Source organism: Vombatus ursinus, unplaced genomic scaffold, assembly GCF_900497805.2.
Source record: "Vombatus ursinus unplaced genomic scaffold, bare-nosed wombat genome assembly UNPS02010822.1, whole genome shotgun sequence".
Lineage (NCBI taxonomy): Eukaryota > Metazoa > Chordata > Mammalia > Diprotodontia > Vombatidae > Vombatus > Vombatus ursinus.
The window spans coordinates 1,187,297-1,208,515 of NW_020950600.1; the positions used below are offsets into that span (position 1 = coordinate 1,187,297).

Sequence of the window (21,219 nt, forward strand, 5' to 3'; positions counted from 1 at the left end):
CAGGATTTTGGCAACGAGTTTGATGGCAGGAGGGCTGAGGGTAAAGCTGGTCACGAGGAGCACTGTCTCATTCCAGGTCCTCTGGCCCCAACTGGCTTCCTCGCAGGATGGTCTTGGGGTTCAGCTGGAACACAAAGCTCCGTGCATTTTCACAGACATCAGCAGGCTAATGGGCAGCTGGCCTGGGGGCTGCCCAGCCCAGTTGAGCCCAACCTGGTTTTTTGGCAAGGTCGAAACTCACAGGGCTTAAGGCTGGGCCTTTCCTTCTGGGGTTGGGGGTGGAGCTTTCGGGTTAGGTCCTGGCTTCCTGAGTGCCCTGCCCATTCTCCATCCCTCAGGGCCTGGGCTGGGGCTGGAGATTCTTAGAAAGGCCAGTCTTAAATATTTCCTTTCAAGCCTGCAGACCCCAGGGATTTCTTTCATCCTCTTGTCTCTACTAAGGACAACTTTTGTCTCTTCCAGGGATCTCCTTTGGCCTTACCATCCCTCCCCCACTCCCACAGAACAATCTATAGAATTTAGAGCAGGAAGGGACCAAGCAACTCTTTTTTATAGATGAGGAAGCTCAGAAAGGGAGTCTTTGAAAGAAAAGGTGATTTACTAAGGTCAGCCAAGATACTGAGGAAAGAAGAAGTGTTTACCTCATAGTAAAAACCCAAATCCAGTACCCCGGGAAAACACTGCCTATGTATCGGAGCCTCACAACAATTTTGTGATGGGACTACATCTATTTTACAGCTAAGGAAACTGAGGCTTAGGGACTTGCTGTTGGATCTGTGCCCCTCCCCACGATTGCTTTTTAGTATCTCCAGGGTTTCTCATAATAAGCCATCCTTCCTGGGCTATCACTCTCTCCCCAATTTCATCCCTCTTTTGTAGGTTTATCTAAAGGTCTTAGCCCAGAGTCTGACACATACAAGTGCTTAGTAAGTGACTTTTCATCTATTCATCTTATTTATACACTGGTCTAGCGGTCTCCCTTCCCCCTCCCATCTCTCCATCTGGTCCACAAGAACTGTATGACAGAAGCGAATAGTCCTTTGAAGTCTAGGTAAATGTCTCCCAGCATTCCGTGGTTCTTTCAGTCAGTCAGACTTTAAAAGCTTACTTTGTGTCCCTCACTGTGCCAGACAATGAAGATACCAAAACCACAAACGAAGCGGGTCTGTGCCTCGTGGAGACGGCAGGCTACGGGATGTGTGCTCTCCACACGCCCCCAAAAGATTGAAAAATTTAAAAAATTTGCCTGGGTCACCCAGTTAGGAAATGTCTGATGTCAAGAGAACTCCAAATTTCCTGTCATTTCTCAGGACTAGTCATTCCTTCATTTAACACGTATTTAAGCTCCTGCCACTCTGGAGGTTGGAAAAAGGGGAGGGGGCTGATACAAATACAAAAGCAAAAGTTCCTGCCCTCAAAGAGCTTACGTTCTACTCGACTACTGAAAGTATAGGCTATCAATCCTGATTGGGAAGTGAGGGCCCTTGGGTCCCCCTCTGGATAGGGCTCCATTCTCCCGGGCTGATTGAACATGGCTCCGCTTCGTGTACTCTATCACTAGCCGGTTCGCGTCGGCTTGTACAGAACATTCCGTCTCCCACCTCGGCGCCTTTGCGCGATTGTCCCCGGCACCTGGAACGCCCTCCCCTCCTCCTTCGAGGGTCCGAGCAGGCGCCGCTGCCTCCCACAGGAAGCCAGTCCTCACTGCGGCCCCCCGCCCCCCACCCCGACTTTCCCCACCACTTTTTCTATACTTTGTATTTTCTAGAACGGGGCTACTTTAGGGGGTCCTGAGCCTGCTGATTGGCTAGCACACAGTAGGCACTTAATCGACGCGGAGCAGAAGGTGGTGGCAAGCTCGCGCGCCCCCGCCGGCATTCGGAGGGATTAATACTACAGAGACAGACCCCGGTCTTATTAATAATTAATCGGCGGCCCCCGCCTTCGCCCGGAGGCTGGATGACGTAGCGTCGCCACCCCTCCCCCCCTTCGCGTTCCTCCCCTTTCTCCACCCCCCCCCCGCCCCACGCCCTCCGGAGCCGTTGGGGCGCGAGGTGGGAAGGTGGGCCGCGCGCAGGCGCAAGCATGCCCCAGTTGGGCTCGGGGGCGGGCGGTGCGCGACAGCGGCGGCGTGCGCAGGCGCGCTGGCTCGCGGGGAACAGCGCAGTGGCCGGGTTGCGCAGGCGCGGCCTAGAGGGCGGGTTGTCTGTGTGAGGCGGCGGCGGCGGCGGCGGCGGCAGAGGCGGCTGAAGAGGCAGCGGCTGAGGAGCAGCGGCGGCAGCTCGGAGCAGGCGGGCCCGGAGCGTGAGGCGGCGGCGGCGGCAGGAGAGCGAGCTCGAGAGCCGGCAGCACGATGGTGGACTACCACGCGGCGAACCAGCCCTACCAGTACGGCCCCAGCAGCGGCGGCAACGGCGGCGGCGGCGGCGTCGGCGACTACATGGCCCAGGAGGACGACTGGGACCGCGACCTGCTCCTCGACCCCGCCTGGGAGAAGCAGCAGCGCAAGGTGCGGCCCCGGCGCCGCGGCGCGAGGGCGAGGGAGCGCACGAGCAGGGGCGGGAGGGGGCGCGAGGGCGCGCGGGGGACGGCAGGAGGGGGAGGGGGCAGGTGGGGGGGCGCGGCAGCCCCCGAGCACGTATGAAAGGTGCGCATCTGGGGGGAGGGCGCGGTGCCTGGAGAGCAGCGCAGGTGTGGACGCTGACCCCGGAGGATCCGGGCGAATGTGGGGGAGCACGTGCGGGATCTCAGAAAGAGGAGCGGGGGGCTGTGTTTGGGAGGGTCGGGGGAGTGCGGGGGTGGGGGCGTCTGACGAGAGACCGTGAAGAGTCCAGAATTGGGGAGTGTGCCCCGAGTGGCTCCTCTGAATAGCTGCAGGGAGGGTGCGTTGCCAGGATATCCCGGGGAAGACACTGAGGGGAGGTCTGGGGACGGAAGGGTGTGGAGAGAACGAGAAGGGGACGCCAAGGAACGGTGTCCCTGAAGTCTCTGCTTCTGGAAGGAGGGCCTGATTTGGACGTATAGGGATTGACCTGTCCACGACCTAGGGGAAGAACTGGGAGAAAAGGGACTGGGACAGTGAGAGGAGAGAGTCTGACGTGGAATGAAAACCTCTGGAAGGCAGAGACTGTCTGACTTTGGTGTTTGTATGTCCTGGGCCCACCAGCACCGTGCCCTGAATATAGCAGGTGTTGAAATGAATGTTTCTTGATTTGTTGGAAAGTGGAAAGAATTTGAGCTATTTGGGGAATAGGGACAGAGTCATTGTTGGGGGACTAGAGTCTGAGGAGTGATATAGGAGATTTCTGATTGAGGGTCTCCGTGCCTACTTTGTGTAGGGATCCTGAACTAGGACCTTTGTCAAGGGGTTTGCTGTCTAAATATGAATAGGGGCATATGGAAAGTACCATGTCTGGAGAGATCTCTGGTGTGTTGGGAGTATACCTGGGGAAGTTTTATTCCACTGAGTGGAAGGAAAAGATCCGGAAGTCTGCTTAGGGTGGAGTGGGATAGGAGTGCATATGGAGAGATTAGTGACTGTGGGGAGAGGGGGCAGGCTGAGAGAGAGAATTATGGAGAGAATCCGAAGCCATGGGGTTAAGGGACCAACCAGAGAGGAACAGCATCTTGGAGACCTAATGGGGGACCCAGTTTTGAAGAGATTATATTTTACAGGCTTAATTGGTCTTGGACCCTGACGATGAAGGAGTTGCTGAGGTGTCTAGGAAAGCAGCCTGTTTACAGCACAGGGAGGATGGGAAGAAAGTGGGTGGAAAAGGTGGGTGTGGTAGGTGGGAATAGATTTTGGATAAATGTCATTGAGCTTCTGTTCCTGAATTTCCTCATCTATTAAATCGGGATGGTGATATGGTGTCCCACCCTGCCCCGTATCACAGGGTTATTAGGACAGTGAGGTAGTTGAGAAAATGCTTGGAAAAAAAATTAAAAGGATTTGCTATTTAGAGCTATTAATAACTTTTTATACACAACTGTATCAGGTTGCAAAAAAAAAAAAAGGTTATAAATTGTCAAAGCATTTGGAAAGATAGGAAGTAGTGCCTGCGTATCATAGGAGACCACATCTGTCTCTTGTATTGCTCAGGTTTTTGCATGGAAGAATTCTTTTCTCTCAGGTGATAAAGTTGGAGACTGTGAGATGCACTCTGCATTCTCCTGGAAGATCTGTTGCTTTCTCTCTCAAGGCAGTCAGAGCATTGGTCTGTTAGGACAGTCTCCATCATCCTCAAGGCCTTGAATGAGAGAGAACCAGGACCTCTCTGAACTTGAAGCTTAATTACCTGCAGTTACTCTTCAGTCCTCCCCTCCCCAACCCTCTTCCTTAGGATCTGCCTTTATTCTAACTTCCATCTATGTTCAAAGGAAAGTTGACAAAAGGTTGCTCCTAGACACATTGTCATCATTTGTGCAGGCAAGATAGAGGGTAAACACTGTCTATTGCCTCATGTGCCAACTAATATTTTTGTGTTTGCTGTTTCTCTGGGTCTTCTATCACTTCTAATCCTGGGTTTTATGTTTTTTTTGGTTTTTTGGGGGGGGAGACAATGAAAGATGAAAGGAGGGTAAAGGGTAAAGGAGGTAAAGTAGCATTAGGTGTGGAATTAGGAGAGAACCTGGGTTCACAGTCATGCCTTTGACACCATCAGGGTCATTTAAAAAATACTTTCTTTGATCCAGTGACCTCACTTCCATGCTGTTCCTACAAGAAGACACTACTTCTTGACATTTCACTGACTCTGCCCACCCCCTGGCTTCCTTCAGGATTCTGCCTAAAATTTTTACCACCTTTTCCAGGAAGCTTTTCACTGTCCTTCTTATATGGGCCTGCCCTCTCTGCTGATGATCTCCAATGTGTCCTGCCTGGATTTTACCTTCGTTTATTCATTCATTCATTTATTTATCTATCTGTCTATTTATTTATTAAGGCAATTGAGGTTAAATGACTTGCTCAGGGTCACATAGCTAGTAAGTGTCTGAGGCCAGTTGAACTCAGGTCCACCTTATCCAGGGCCTGTGCTCTATCCATTAAGCCACCTAGCTGCCCTGGATTTTGTCTTTACACAGCTGTTTACACATTGTCATTCTCTCACCTTGCCCCCCCACTTCCCCTCTCTCCATTAGACTGAGCCCCTGGAGTGGTCTTTGGCTTTTCTTAGTGTCCCCAGTGCTTACTTGGCACAGAGCCTGGTAAATGGAAGGCACTTAATGCTGATTCCCTTAGCTGAGCCCCTCAGCTTCAGCTTCCTCCTCTGTAAAATGGGGATAGTAAGTAATAACTATGACATCTACTTCCTAGAGTTCTTGTGAGCTTCAGATGAGATGATGGCTGTACGGTGCTTTAAAAGGGCTGGGTAAATCAGGAGCCCAGAGTCATAGCATTAGAGCTGGAAGCGATCTTAGAAGCCATGGAGTCCAATTTCCTTATTTTACGAGAAGGAAACTGTTCAGCAGTTAGCTGACTTGCCCAAGGTAACATGAACTAGTGAATGTTTGACCTGTGATTGGAACCCAGGTCTTTCTCATTCCAAGTCCATTGTACATGTATGTTTTTTATAATAATTCTTCCCAGGTTTGGTTTGTTAGAGCTAGGTGAATCTCAGTGTAGCAAGTGTCTGTGGGCCAACATGTCAGCACTAGTACATGCATATCTAAAGCTTAGCAGCCTCTAGGAGTTAAAGATGCCCCCTATTTATAGTCGCAGAAATTAGACTGAGAAACCCTTTGATTTGCAAGGTTCCTAGCCTTATCCCTTCACCCCCATTACCAATCTGTTCCAAATATATTTGATAGGAATGATCTGATCTCTGCAGGCATTCGTGCTCCCAAAGGCCTCTTTCTATTACACTGCATCATTTTTAAATGGGAGCATCTTATCTGTGCTACAAAAAGGGGGGCGAACATATTAGCCTTAGCCTTTAGTGAAGTTCTGGATTTTTTCTTCCATGCGTTCTGGGTTTTATGCAACTGAATCGCCTCATTCCATGCTGCTTGCTCTTTGGAGGTCAGGGCCTTTCCAAATTCCAAAACCCTCATGACACAGCAAGGAGAGGCCCACCTTGTTTACGGGACTTATATTTTTATAGCAACACTCCTGCTTTGGATAAGACTTGGGGTTAGTGCCTAATCCTTGAAATGGCATTTATGTTCTGGTTAATTATTTGAAAGCTCAGGTGATGTTTTAATTTTTATATTAGCCTTTTTTTTTTTTAAGGTTGATGATGGAAGGCCTCAAGGTAACCAACTATCTGTTATTTTGTTTCATTACCTTAATTGTTTGCTATTTAGGACTTGGTTAAGAATATCAGGGCCATGATAGTTTATGAATGGTGGAAATACAATCAAGTGATGAAGGAAAGACTAGAAGGTCAGAAAATTAAGCTTGTTAATATTTTTCTTCTTTAAAAGTTTAGTGTTATCTGGAGTAATACTGTCCAGGAATCCAATGTGATATGTGTGAGTTAATGAATGAGGTGGCAGAAATGGTTAGATAGGAGATTCTTTACCTAGCATTTTTCATTGTATTAATAAAATTGCAGTAACTATTCTGTAGATAAAGGGAGAGGGTGATGTCTCGGGAAATGGGGTATTATAAAGTGAGAGGGTCATGTGTGCAGCCCATTCCCAAAGCATCTGATTGAGTCAAATTGCACTTAGTGCTGTAGTGTATAGCATCTTGACACGTGTGGGAGGCTATGGTTCTCCTAAGGCCCTGATTGTTCTGCAGTGGGACCTTAGGTTATCCTCTGCCCACTCTGTCCCCTGACCAGAACAGACACACACCTTGGTCATCTTGGCAGCAAGGAGCTGACATCCTTTTGAATGGAAGTAGCCATATTGCCGATTGAAAGTGGTGATTAAAAAAACTTCATTTAATAACGTCCAGAATTCTCAGCCCAAAGTTGTCTGTTTTGTGGGAAGGCTTTAATGGACTCCTGAGGAAGATTAAGAGTAACGTCTCAGTATCCTGTTATGTTAAGGCTAGCTGTGCAATAAGAGATAAAGGGGTGAAGGTACACAATGGTAGGTCTCTGTGAACAGAATTTACTTTTATTAAATACCTAAGACACAGGATAGTTAAAATGTAAGTTGGTTCACAAAATGTCGTCCAATCAAATGAGAGTGGAATTGGGCCAAATCTGGATTCATATCTAAACTGTGGGAGAGTGGATTAAAAAAAAATTAACACTTTGTAAGTTTGCAAACTATTAGTCCATTCTCATGCACTCATGCACTGAGTGGAAATATTCTCCTGCTGGAAGGTGGTGTACTGTTCTAATTTAGTCCAATAGAATCCCTTTGCAGAATTCAGTGGAATGACAGGAAATTAACCAGCAATTAGTAAAATGACTACTGAGCCTGTTCAGCCCACCTCAAAACACATTTAAAAACATTGTTGGGATGCTGGGTTGTCTAGATGGAGCCTTTAAATTTGCCATCACATTGTTTTTAAAGGCAGGTCATAGATTTCCCAGGTTTGAAGATTGTCCCTTTGAAGACAACATTCACTTTCCACTTCTGGGGAGCAGAACAATTGGTGGTGTAGTATCAGTTGTGGACCGTTTACCGAGATCATCTGAGGTCAAGCGTTACTCCATATGCCTGATCACTGGTGCTTAATATTTTACAGACCAACTTCTTTGTCCTAAAATTATCCCTGTTCCTTCCATCTGTGTTTCCATTGGCTACCTGAGATTCCCTTCCATTTCAGGTCTTTTTACAGAATAACAAAAGCTTTTCACCAACCGGAGGCAAGTGATAGCAAGTTAGTAATTCTATTGGAGTGGTAACTGAAACAGTGACCTATTAAATAAAGCATAGTCAGAAGTTCCTGCTTGTACAAATAGATATCCTGTAATCTGGGGATTTTGAAAGAAGCCTTTATATCATAGGTAGTTTGGGGGCTTTGGTCTTAATGTTGATTTTAAACTTTTGAAGGTTAAAGTGAAAATACAGCGGAACCTGATTTTGAGATGAACTAAAACTCATGACAGAGCTAGGTTGATAATTTAGGTACTAGTATGTTACAAAATGTCAGATTGGATTTTACCAAGAAATGTTGAGTTGTATAGGTTACAACCTCCTAGAGAGGTAGAGACTGGAGAGGAGTTCAGGGTTCATTGATTACTAATTCACTTCTGTCACGAACCAGTCTTATTGGAATGTTACTATAAGTACTTTTTGAAACGGTGGTTTTTACAGATGGAGGGAAGTCCAAAGTTTCTTGTCCCTCCTCCACCCAAAGCTAAGCAGTTGCAAATTTTAACTGGCAAATGTAGTGTTACACCATAGTCTTGGGAAGTTTTTTCCAGCTAGTGGTCTCCCTGGGATTACAAAATTCCAAATTTAGCACGTAGCCCACTGAGACATTTGTCTTTGTACTGGTCCTTTTTTGGTTGTATTTTAGCGTCTGTATTTCTTCCACCCCTCCACTTTCTCCTCTCTGTGGACCCCCTCTCCCATGAAGAAATTAGGAAATTAGCTTGGAATGTTGATTGGAAGACTGTCTCATGTTGGTTAACTTTTTGCATTTCCTTTATCCTTTTAGCAGTAGCCATTCCAGACCAGGCTTGCTGTCTTCTTTCCTGATTTGATTGATTTAAGTGTAAACTTACAGAGAGTGGATTGAACTTGCTTGGAATTTGCTATTAGCCACCTGTTACTGCCCCAGACAGTATTGGATCCTGCTGTCCCAGAAGCTTCAGCATATTTCTGGTGTATAGAGCAAAGAGTAGGGAATTAATTTAGCATCTCTGACAGAAGAAGCACATCTTAGGGGTACTTGATTAAAGAAAAATTCTTTGTGTTTGTTACAACCATTTTTTCCCCCTTCCCAGAATGCTTCCACATTTCCTTTTTCATCCTGTTCTCTTAGCAAGCGTGTGAGGTAAGCCAACAGCTATTAACATCCTTATTTTTCAGAAGAGGAAATTAAGGTATAGGAAGGTCCAATGACTTGTCCAGGAACTTTCCAAGTTGGTAGCAGAGCCACAGCTAGAACCTACTCCAGTTTCCTGAAATTTCTGTTGTAATAGGATATTTAACTGATATATGTTTAAATATTTCCAGACCATGAATTATTTACCTTTTTTTTTTTAATAAGAAGACATTTCAGCTGTTTTGTCAAAAGCATGAATATTTTGGATTTGGGTTCCAGTAGTTGCTAGTCATATATTATTTTTTCTTTAGTTTACTGATTGGCTTAACTGGATATTTGAGTCCTGGATACAAAAGCAAAAATAGTGACCTCCTTCTGAGTTAAGAAAGGTTTATTTAAACATTTTTCTTCCAAGTATTAGAGCAGAAAGAGTCTTTGTCTTCCACTGGAACCAATGACATGAAGCAGCAGAATTACTCTGTAGCTCGATGTAGTCATCTTGGGAAGTATTGTTGACAATATTGAAATGATAAAATTGGATCCTGGAATGCTAATAATACAATAACATTGAGTGTTTTCGGCTTCAGGCTAGCATAAAGAAGACATTGTGGTTTGCTTTATGCTTTTAAAGTTTTCCCCAAAGGTGTTGGGGGGTGAGTGATGTTTATCATTAGCTTTCTAGTGAGTTTTTCCTTTTTGAGTGCTGAACTGCATGCATGTAGTGGGTAGAAGTAGCACTTTGGATGATGTGGGGCTTGGCTGCCGAGAATATCTCCGAATTTGAGTTTGAAGGGACCTTAAAATAATCTCATCCAATCCCTTCATTTTATAGATGGGAAAACAGATTTCAGGCAGGCAGGGAAGGGATTTGAGTGTAGGCAAGTATCTCTTTGTCATTGTCAATATTTCAGCACCTGTTGGACTCTTATGATTTCTGAAGAGACAGAGGAGAGAGTGAGACATTCGGCATCCTCTATCTGGAGCCCTAATCTCTTAATTAGCATTTTTTCTAAAATTGTGTGGGGATATGGGGACAGTGGGAAATATTCGTCTCTTTAAACCAGCTTCCTTATATTGAAATTTATTTGATATTCAGTGAGAAGCAGATTTTAAAATACCAGAGCTGTTACCCCAGAACTAGTTCCATTAATAGGCCCTGTTTCTTGACATGATAGCTTCTCCAGTTGGTGCTCTTTCTTTCAAGCCTAGAGCTGGGCTAGACCTGATATGATAGATCAGGTAGTTTAACACCCTTATTTTATAGATTAGGGAACTAAAGCCTAGAGAGGCAAGATCACACAACTGATTAGTGTCAGAGCTTGGACTAGAATTGGATTTACTGAGTCCTTAGTTCAGTATCTTTTCCCACTATAAGGGAAGGGAGCTTAAAAGTGACGGAGCCCAGCCACCCTTGGAGATATTATAAACTTCCTGAGTTGTTTTGTTTTATTTTTTAAAAATCTTTGTTATAAGGGAAGGCTGGGGGGAGGAGGGGGTTGAAGGGAATGGGTATATCCAGAAATGACTATAAAGTAAAAAGCAAAGGAAGACATTAATTTTTAAAAATTAATCTCTTTAGTAGTATTTTTTAAAACCCTGTAATCTTTTATCACAGGCATTCGGTAGGTCCATTGTGATGATGGTAAACAGAGTAAATCTTGATTCTCTTGACAACTTAATGTGAATTTCCCATTGATGGTTTCACACTTGGAAAAGGATAAATTTTAATGGGGAAATCCTCAACATTTAAAAAAAAAAAAAACACTGCAGAGCTTATTGGCATTGGTAGAAGGCTGTGTAGGTTTAATGTTTAGATGCTTCAGCATGAGACCTAAATAAAACTTCCCTTCCCAGCTTAGAAGTGGAATAATAATGTCCTCTGTAGCTATGCTGGACTAGAGGAACCTTATATCCAGCAGTAAGTTAAGTGAAAATGTTTAATTGATCTATTTGGTGGAGTGGGGGAGGTGGCATACGAGACAGTGCCAGAACCAGGCAGACTTTAGTGGTTTTCTTGCTGAGGTATGTCTGTTTGATGGAGTTTTCTGTGTTGGAATCTTAGCTATGTGACTCCTTAACAGCGGAGCCAAATTTGTCTATATCTTTTTGACTGTTTTTTTACAAATATTAACAAACCAAAAAGTTGTCTGGACTGTACACAGAATTCTTTGCAATTTTCTGCAAACCCCCGAGCAGAGTTCATTCCACAAGTACGTTTCTAAGCCTCATCCTCTCCTCCATCTCAGTGACAGTAAATAGCATTTTTCTTCCATCCCACTTTATGGCAGCCTGAATATTTCCATTATTTAAGTTGTCAGAAGCATTTAAAATAAAAATATTAAATACCGTTATCCCATTTTCTCACCTGGTATTGCCATGGTTTGCTTTTCTTCATTCAACAGGCATTTGTTAAGTTTTTATGTATCTTAGGTCTAGTTTATCAGGTCTGGCCCTTGAAAAAACTCCAGTTTGGAAATTGAAGATGTCTACAAGTAGAGTCTACCAAGTCTGCCTACTTATAGAGCTGATTCCAGAGTAACTTGATGAATCAGCCTCTCTCATAAGCTGTCTTCTGACTGGTGATGATTCTGATTTTGTGGACTTGGAGTAAAGCCAGACAGCAAACATCACCAGCATTGTGAGGCAGCTAGTTACATTTCGGGGGATTATTTCTACAGCACTGCCAAGTCTGTGGTGGAATTTGACTGTAAAACAGATAAGTCTGCACCAAGATGACTTTCAGAGATGTGGGCTCAAATTGCTGGGCACTCTGGTTACTGGTGGCCCTGAATAAATACTTAGAACAGGAAGGAGACATGCTTGAGGACTAAGCCCTCTTGACCATTTTGAGAAAAAGTTTTTTGCACTAGTCTTCTTAAGCTCACAGGCCAAGAGAAAGCTAAGGCATGCTTTTTGGATGAGAAGCTTAAACAGTTGATGGGGAGCCTTGCATCCTGTTTAAGGTGGTCTCTGTTCATGGATCATAGGAGATTGCCATCCCAGAGTAGCACTGCCTTGTTTTTTACTGGCCCGCCATTTCTCATACACAGCTCCATAATTGTTTGGTAAAAACTTGTACACTGTTAGTGGTCAAAAGCATTACAGTGATTTGAGAGGGACAAACATTTATCCATGAAAAGAGAAAAATTGCCTAACAGTATGTTTCCTCAGACATTTGCCTTGGATTTGAAAAGTTCTAGGCCTCTTTAATAAATAACTGAAAAGTAATTCTTGCCAAATAGGGCCTGCCAGGGGCCCTAGGGCTAGCTGGAGGACATCCCTCTTTCCTAAAAATAAATGCATTTTCTCATTGAGCATACCAAGCATGGTTTGTACTTGACTGCTGATTCACTCTGGGAGCTTGAGTTATAGTTCAGGCTTTCTGGATTGTTTTATGTCTGTGTCTGGCTACTGGTTTTCTTTGCCGAGTCCCACTGTCTTGGTGTTGTTTGGTAGCTTTCATTTGGTTCATAGCTAGGTAAATCACTGAATGCTACCACATCAAATAACATACATGTACAGACATTCTGGCTTCTTGACTCATGGTAAGATCCATGGGATCCTAGGCTAGATACTGGAAGGGACCATGATATATTTTACAGGTGAAGAAACTGATGTTGAGAGGTTAAGGGATTTGCCAAAGTCACATAGATAGTAAGTAGCAAAGCTGGTATTTGAACCCAGGTGCTCTGATTCCAGATATATAGGGCTCTCTGTACTGGACCACGATGCCTCTGATGGTGGGCCTTTGGTTTATGTGACTTGGAGTAATGCACTTTCCCATCTATGTTGACGGGTGTGGACTGGTCCTTCACCTAGAGAGAGGAAGCTTTCTCCCCAGGAAATGAATCACGCTTAACAGGCTTCCAGTTGCATGTGGCTGTTCCATCATAGTGTCTTACAACTTGCTGGGAGGGGTTGGCATGTCTTTCTTGTAGTCTTTAGTGGTCTGTGACTCTGGCTTTGTGTTTTTTTTTAAGTGTGCCTGGCTCCTTGATGGAAGCCCTCGATAAGCTTGGAGGTGGCTCTGGTGATTTGTAGCAGTGAAGAGTCTGATTTGGGCTATATGTCTCCACAAAATAACTTCCATACCTGACTCTAGCAGAAGGCTATGGCTGGGAAGCATTCTTACCCTGACTTTACAAAACCTTTGTTTGGGCTTAGCCAAAATAAACTTTTCAGGTGGGAGATAGAGGGCTTCAGAACTTCAGACAGTGTAATAGCTTAAATTATCTTTTTGATCATTTCTGCAGAAGGCACCTTGATTAGAGCTTTGGCAGCCATTGCATTGCGGGTTTATGCTGAGAGCTTTGTAGTGTGGCTTTCTATCTAGCAAAGTTTAACTTTTACTATGTGAGCAGAATGGGACTCTTCAGTATAACCAAGAAATAAAAAAATTCTCATTTCACCTGCTGAGTTTCCACTTGCTTTTCCAAAATATCTCTTAAAAAGGCTGGGTTTTTTTTAGAAGTAGGGGGCCAAGAAGCTGACTTAATTTTCGATCAACTCTTCCCTTGGACCCCTGTTACCTCACTTCCCCTCTGTTTCTCAGCTATTTCTCTCCCATTTTCCCTAACCTAAGCATATCTTTAGGAGGAAAAACACATTGATTCTGCTACCTAAAAAAAAAACAGTTTTAGCCTTAATGTTAAGCATTAAGTACTAAGTGCTCAACTGGCTTAAAAAAATTTTGGTATTATGGTGTTAGTTGAATCAGCACCTCTTTTATTCAAAGATATAGGTTGCCAAGCTTGTTTCCAGATGGAAAGAGGATATAGCAGGTAATAACTTGGAAATGTGTTCCACAGTGTTAACTTTGCAAACATCATCAGAGGAGATAAGTTCATAAATGGCATGTGTGAATGAACATGACAGCAACTTTTTTTCATCCTGCCCTGGGCATGACTTGAAGGCCAGAGCTATGTTGTCAAGAGAGTGCAAAATAACAATTGGATAAAATAACCTTTTACTGACAAACCTGCTTAGCAACTTTAGAGAATATAGTGAGAGCTTGAAAACAGGATGTTTCAGTTCTGGCCACCCTGCTCCTCCCACTCCTGCTTTACTGCGTGAACTTGTTAAATCTTTTAAATGCTGCTTGGAGGGAGAGAGGGCCCTGTTTTTTCCCTTTTCCCCTGAAAGACAAAAATGACAACTTCTCCTTTAATAGGAAGAAGGAAAATTGAGGCTGATGAATGGAAAATTTGTTGGATTATGTTGCCTTACATCTCCCTAGTTTGGATACAGCTCTAAGTTTCCATTGGGTGGCATTCATGCCAAGCTGACATATTCCCAAGTTCATCCTCTTGGACTGGAAAGGTTTTTGTGCGGTAATTATCTTTTTTAAGTAGTATTGGAAGATTAGAAAGAGCCTTTGAAGGATTTTTAAAGGTTGTCATTTGATTAGAGGTGCCTTCCAGCTGATTGGTTACTAGACTTGGTCTCTTTTTTACAGTGAACTAGCATCACCTGTAACTTGAGTGGGGCTGCTTGGGCTCTGGAGTCAAACCATCAGTAGAAACATGACCAGCCAACTAGTCCACACACAACATTTGTTGAGTGCTCTTCTGTTCAGAGTGTAGCACTGAGCTGCTTTGGGAGTGACAGTCTGGAGAAAGAGGACATAGTCCCTACTCTCAAGGAGCTTCCAGTCTGGGTGGGGAGCTAGAACACACACATGAGACAGCTGAAGAATAGATTTACAAAGCAACCTATCAACACGTGCAGATAATACTGGACAGTTCTGGACTGAGAACGGAAGTTCGAGGGAGCCCTGCTAGAGGGGTGAGCCAGGACAGGTGGGGTCAGTCATGGAAACCTTCATGAAGGAGGTGAGTTTGATGTCACTGTGGCCTCTCCTGGAAAGTCTGGATTGGACATTCTGTGGGCAAAGAGGTGTTGGAGGATATTTGGGGGTGAGGGACCTGATGGAAAAGATAGAGAGTATGTGTTTATGTGTGTATCTGGAGATTTAGAGTAAGCAGTCTATAAATTTTGTAGTTTCTGACCACCCAACCATATTATTTGGGTTCAGGTTTGCAAGATAGACAGACAGACACACACACACACACACACACACACACACACAAAATTGATATGTTAGTTTTCAACTCCACCTTGCCTTTGGGTTATTGGGGTGGTAGGAAGCTGTTGTGGACCAACATCAAATTGGAAAGCAGGTATAGCTTGTCACTTTCACAGCAGTGTTGAGCTGACATGTTTCCTTTTCCTAGACAACCAGCTCTATATATTAATAGTCCTTAGAGCAGTTTAGCTAGTGGGTGATATTCTCAAGAACACATTGAGGCAAAAGATTTAAAAAACAAACACAAAAACTGAAGTCATGCCCATCTCCCAACCTTTCATACTTGCTTCTCCCTTCTAGTATTTGATATTGTGCATATGCTATTATTGAGTACTAAGGAAGATTGTAGACCCTAAGATCATATCATTAACAATGGTTCCTCATGGAGATAACCTTAACAGGGGTGCCAGGTAAACTTACAAGACTGGCTTTGCATGTAAGCAGTACACTTTTGTTTCCTGAGTCTGTGCCACTTTAAAAATGCTATTTTCTACTCAGCCAAGCTCCCGGTTCTCTCCTTTTCAAATGCATGATTGTGGAACCTAGGTTTCCTTGCCCAGGGAGAACTCCAGTATGTTTAAACCTTGCACAAATCATCATGGCTATGTGTATGACCTAGATACAGCAGTGTCCTCCATGGGTTTGTAGTTGCTAGTAGAATTCTTGACCCTCGACAGGAAAATCAGAGTTGACTGGCAAAATTACTTTGTTCCCCTTGGTTTCAGTGGGTTTTTTCTTTCTTTGGAAGACTGTGTGGGAGGCAAGATGATTTAGACAAGACAGTTAGAAATCAGCCATTGAGATTTAGATCGACGAGAAATAGGTTAAACAGAAATAAGCGTTGAGATGTCAACATGAGATGAGTTTAAAAAAAAGTTAGGTGACATTCCTTTGGTACTTATTGGAATGGATCAGGCAACACAAACAAAGATCTTTTACTTGTGGAGAGAGAGAGATGCTGTAAGTTAATATAGGCCGGGTTTTATTTCCTTCTCTCCCTTGCAAAAGGATAGGGGTGCCATGACTAGTGATCCTTTAGAGGGAAAGTCTGAAGATTAAACGATGCTAGGAAGGTGTAGGTGTTTATTCCCAGAGGTAATAGGTTGCAGTTGGGGGTTGTATTGCTTGTAGTGAAAGAATGTGTTGCTTCATCCTTTGTTAGGGGGTGGGTGCAAATCAACAACTTTGTAGTGATCTGATCCCCACACTCTTAGAAGCTGTGAGAATAAACCTTTTAAGTCAGTTGGCCACTAGATCTTAAGTGCTACCACATGGTAAGTGAGAGGTGTGTCACTGGGATTCATCCAGAATGTCAGGGCCAGAACCATGGCAACCCAGCTGTTGGGAGAAGTGGGTGAGTGCCATCCAACATCTTAGCTTGGCACTTGGGATCAGTGATGGTCAAGACCTATAGTGTGCTGAAAGATGCATGGGCTACATACATACATTTTTAGTCCAACAGGGGACATTGAAAATGCTGAGTTGGAAGTCTCGTGCTTATGTCTCTTCATGTTAAAAATCCTTTAGGCACATAGATATCCAATGATTTGCTACTTTACTCTTCAAGTTGATGCCTCATTCATAACTGTAGCTAAAAGAATGAACATATCCGCTTTACTGAAAATGTGTTTAAATATGCTAAATACCATACTAGAACAAATGTCCCTTTGCCTATTTAGAACAGTCCACTTAGGTTTGACCCTAATGACACAGTGTAACAGTCTCTAATTACTGTGGGCTGGTGGCCAGGCTTCATTGCCTTTGCAGTGGCCCCTTGTTTCAGTGTTGCAGGTTTATGTGACTCCAGGACCTGACTCTATTTGCCTACAAACTTGACTCAGCTTGTCTGACTGAGCCACAGGCATTGCCAGGAAGGCTCAATCATGAATGATCCAACTGGTTACTAAGTTAGTGTCAGCAGCAATTCTGTTCTGTTCCTTCTCCCCACCCCCCCTTCTCCTCAAAACAGAAAATTCTTATCAACTGAAGTGAGAAGCTGCCAGCCAACCTCTGGTAAGTGTGTGTGGAAATGGGAAAGGTTTCAGACTGATAACCCTAAAAATAGCTGTCCAGGAATGAGCTTAGTAAGGTAGAGAGGTGTATTAACCTTCTTCCATCCCGGGGCTGTAAGTAGAAGCCTTTGGAAATCCAATAGCAGCTGCGCTTTGTTCCTCCTACAGCACTTCCTAAGGTTCTGGCATCCTGCTTCATTCTCTGTCCCTCTTTCCCCCCCTTCCCCCTCCTCCCCAGTTGCTTCCTGCTTACCATTCCTCAAGTTAGCCTCAATCTCCCCAAAAACAATCATATCAACAGCCTAATAAGGCAAAAGAATGAGGAGAATGTCAGTGGCCTGGCCTCTCCCTAACCGGCACCAGGGCAGCAAACTTGGAAAATGTTACAGCAGTGACAGCTGACTCCCAAGCTGTGAGGAAAGGAGCCATTTCAGGGTTCAGGAAATGACAAAGGAGGAGCTCTAGGTTGAAGATAGCCATCCCCAATTGAGGGCCACTCAAGCCAGCAGCTCCATGTTCTTCCAACCTTTTGACAAAAAGTCAGATGGAAAAATACTGTCTGACTCTTCGACGTGCCTCCAGGCCTGATTTGCATAGGGAAACTGGGCGTATTTGAGGGAGGCCTAGAAAGCCCACTTTAAGAAACCTCTGTCAGCCTTGGGGAACTTTGCAAATCCAAACACTTGATCACTTGCAAGATGAGCACTTTTCTGTCCTTTAGCTGTGCCAGGGTTTAATTAGCCTGGGTGTTAATTAAAACTTGTCAACACTTGGAGTGGGGCCCCTAGCAGCTTGTCACCCCTCCTACATGATTATCCCAATGGAATCATCCCATTACAAGGCAGTTTATAGTCACTGTTGAGGGTAACCATGGGGTGCTGACTGAGCCAAATCAACTTTGATTTGTAAGGTCAAATTGACTCATTGACTTAATCTTTTAGGGTTGTTGAGGGCCTGGACTTTTCTGGTCTTTTAAATTGCTAATTACTAGCAAAAGCTGAGGTCATTGTAAATACATCCTAATTCCAAAGGTACTCAACTACAAAGTGTGGGGAAGTCTTGTTTTGTGTGTTTTTTAAAGGAAGAACATAAAAAAACCTTTGTTTAGATTTAGATGGAATGACTTAGAACAGGCTTCCAACTTTAGGCACAGGAGCAGTTTCCTGTCCTAAGAGCTCGAACAGGAAATTCACTAAAAACAATATTGGAGCCCCTGCCAAAGAGGCACATTGGGAGGTGAGATCACTGTATGCAGTGGCTCTAGCCACTGCTCTTACCTGGAGGCATAGCAGAGGGGGGGAGTGTAGATATTTTAAAAATAAGTTTCATTTAGCTATCTCTGGAAGAGACAGGAAAATGTTGGTTAAGGGAGAGACAACTATATATCCTTCTGTTCTTGTCTAAACCACAAGTAGGAGCTGTGGAAATATTCTTAGCTGACTCAAGCCTTCCTCAGTTTTTTTTTTTTCAAGTTTTAAAAATACCACATTGCTCCTCTTTCCTCCCAGGATCCCACTGCTTTTTCATAAAAAGGATACTTTGATTTCAGCCTTACCCTGGATCACCTGTGCCTCACCAATTTAATATCAGGCCTGAAGTCTTAGATTAAATATCACATGTAGTGTCCATCAGTAATCTGACAAAAATGCTCAGTGTTGGGAAGGTTGGAGAGAATGGTGGGGAAACTGAGACTCATGACTGCCTTTAGAGATTTATTTTGTATAGGTTGTTTTTGGGAAAAAAAACCATATGCCAGTTACACAGAGCCTATAAATCTCATCTTGAAGCCATCTGGCACAGCTCTGGAGTAAGGGCAAGTTTTGCATTTTGTCATCTTTCTCTGGCTTGAAAAAGTCTATTTAGTGAAGATGCATAAATACAAGTCTTAAAAATGAAAGCAACAAAAATAAACTTGAAGTCGGCCTGAGTGAAAACTGTAAAATATGCAAGTTGACTTGCTATTTATATGGCTGGAGTCAGCGACAGCAAGATCCAGCTTAGCTAAGAAATTACATTGACCTATGTGACTGCCTGCTCCTTAGCATTCCAGATGAAACATTTGCAACATAAATAGGTCCAGTACTTGGTTTCTTGTTATGTACAACCCAGTTTTTATATGAAATCAGTGAATTTGAATTCAGATTTAGCTTATGCAGAGCAGCAGTTGCTGTTATTCTCTGAATTCATTACTTTTTAAGGTTTGGGGAGTAAGCATAGAAAATAATCAGGAATTCTGTAAATGGTGTGGTTCCTGTCATCACATACATACATATATCTTATATAGGTGTATGGGGTGTTCAGGAGAACTAGCCACTCTGGTGTGAGGGCTCACACAACCCTTTTCAGGGCTGTTCATCTACCGTTGGTGTTCTCCTGATTCACCCAACTCTCACCTGTGACTCCAAGAAGCTTTACCATGTGTGTTGGCCACACCTTGGTGGGCTAAGCCAGATAATTGGTAACTGACGGTCTCAAATCCATCAGTGAGTTAGGGAGATACCCCAAGTATGTGAAGACTTTCCCTGGCAGAATCGGGGAGTGGTAACAGTTTTTGCCTCTGGCCTTGAAGGCTGCTGAAGCAGGTGGGCTGAAGCAGATGCTGTGGAGTGCTTAGAGCTTGGTCAGACATTGAAGATGCCACATTCATCCACTGCATCCCAGGCCATCCCATCACCAGTCATCTTGACTTTTGTTTTGCCACTGGACTTCTGATGACTTTGGAAGAGAGAGCAAGGCTGACCACTTTGTGCAGCTTTGCCTCACTTAAATCAGATTCACTTGAAAGTCAAGACATCACCCCACGATGTCATTGGTTCTCTTGGAAAACTGAAGGACAAATGACAGTATCTTACATGGTTGTATGTATGTATGCCTAGACACACATACATATATACGTTCAGGCTCCGTTTGTCTAGAAAGATAGGAGAAAAGATGAGAGCAGAAAAATGTTATAGTTTGTTGTACTGCATAAGACAGTGTATGCTTCGTTCTGTAGGAGATAATTTACACAAAGTTCTGTCCATGACAGATCATCACATATAATAATAATCAATACACATTTATTAAGCAACTACTATGTGCCAGGCAGCTAGATGGCTCATAGAATGCTGGGCCTTTAGTCAGGAAAACTTGAGTTCAAATCTAGCCTCAGACATTTACTAGCAGTGTGACCCTGGACAAGTCATTTAACCCTGATTGCCTTAGTCCACTGAAATGGTAAACCACACCAAGATCTTTGCCAAGAAATGTCCATATACCCTATGGACAGTATGGGTGTGATAAGGTCCATGGGGTCACAAAGAGTCAGATACAACTGAACAGCATGTGACAGGCACTGTGCTAAACACTGGGGATACAAAGAAAGGCAAAAGACAGCCCCTGCTTTTGAGGAGCTCACAGTCTAATTTATAAACAACTCTGTAAAAACAAAGATAGGGGCAGTTAGGTGGTGCAGTGGATAGAGCACTAGCCCTGGAGTCAGGCGGCCTTGAGTTTAAATTTGGCCTCAGACATATACTAGCGGTGTGACCCTGGACAAGTCATTTAACCCTGATTGCCTCCAAAAACAAAAAATAGTTAGAGGATAGATTGGATGTAATCAACAGAAGGAAGGAACTAGAATTAAGCAGGGTTGGGAAAGGCTTCTTGTAGAAGGTGGGATTTTTAGCTGGGACTTGAAGGAAGCCAGAAGGCAGATTAGGAGGGAGAAAATTTCAGACATGGGGGACAACCAGTGAAAATGCCTGGAGTTGAGAGATGGTGTGTTTTGTTCTAAGAATATCCAATCATTGGATCACAGAGTATGTAGGGGAAGGGAGTAAGGTGTAAGAAGACTATAAAGATTGAGGTGGGGACAGGTCATGAACGGGTTTGAATGATGGGATTTTAAATTAAATCTTAGAGATAGGGAGCCACTGCTGTTTATCAAGGACGGGAGGGGGGGATTGACATGGTCAGGCCTGTGTTTTAGGAAGACCACTTTGATAACTGAAAGGATGATGGAATGGAGTGGGGAGAGACTTTGTGGCTGGCAGATGAACCATCAGGCTGTTTGTAGGAGTCTAGCTTAAGGTGATTGAGGACGTATAGATCATGGTGACAGTGTCAGAGGAGAGAAAGGGGCATATATGAGAAGTGATACAAAAAAGGAAGGAAGGAAGTAAAAATTTATTAAGTGCTTACTATGTGCTAAGCGATGTGCTAAGCATTTTACAAATGTTACCTCGTTT

At 43.9% G+C, this 21,219-nt stretch overlaps 1 protein-coding gene across 1 annotated transcript in view; it reads left to right on the forward strand.

Moving 5' to 3' along the window:
* The first annotated feature begins 2,338 nt into the window (after nucleotides 1–2,338).
* ACTN4 (actinin alpha 4) overlaps nucleotides 2,339–21,219 on the forward strand; it is an 82,847-nt gene continuing 63,966 nt past the window's right edge. The window contains exon 1 of the mRNA XM_027855492.1: nucleotides 2,339–2,509. Coding sequence (XP_027711293.1) covers nucleotides 2,354–2,509 — 156 coding nt within the window. The 5' untranslated portion in view covers nucleotides 2,339–2,353. The remainder of the gene's footprint in view (nucleotides 2,510–21,219) is intronic.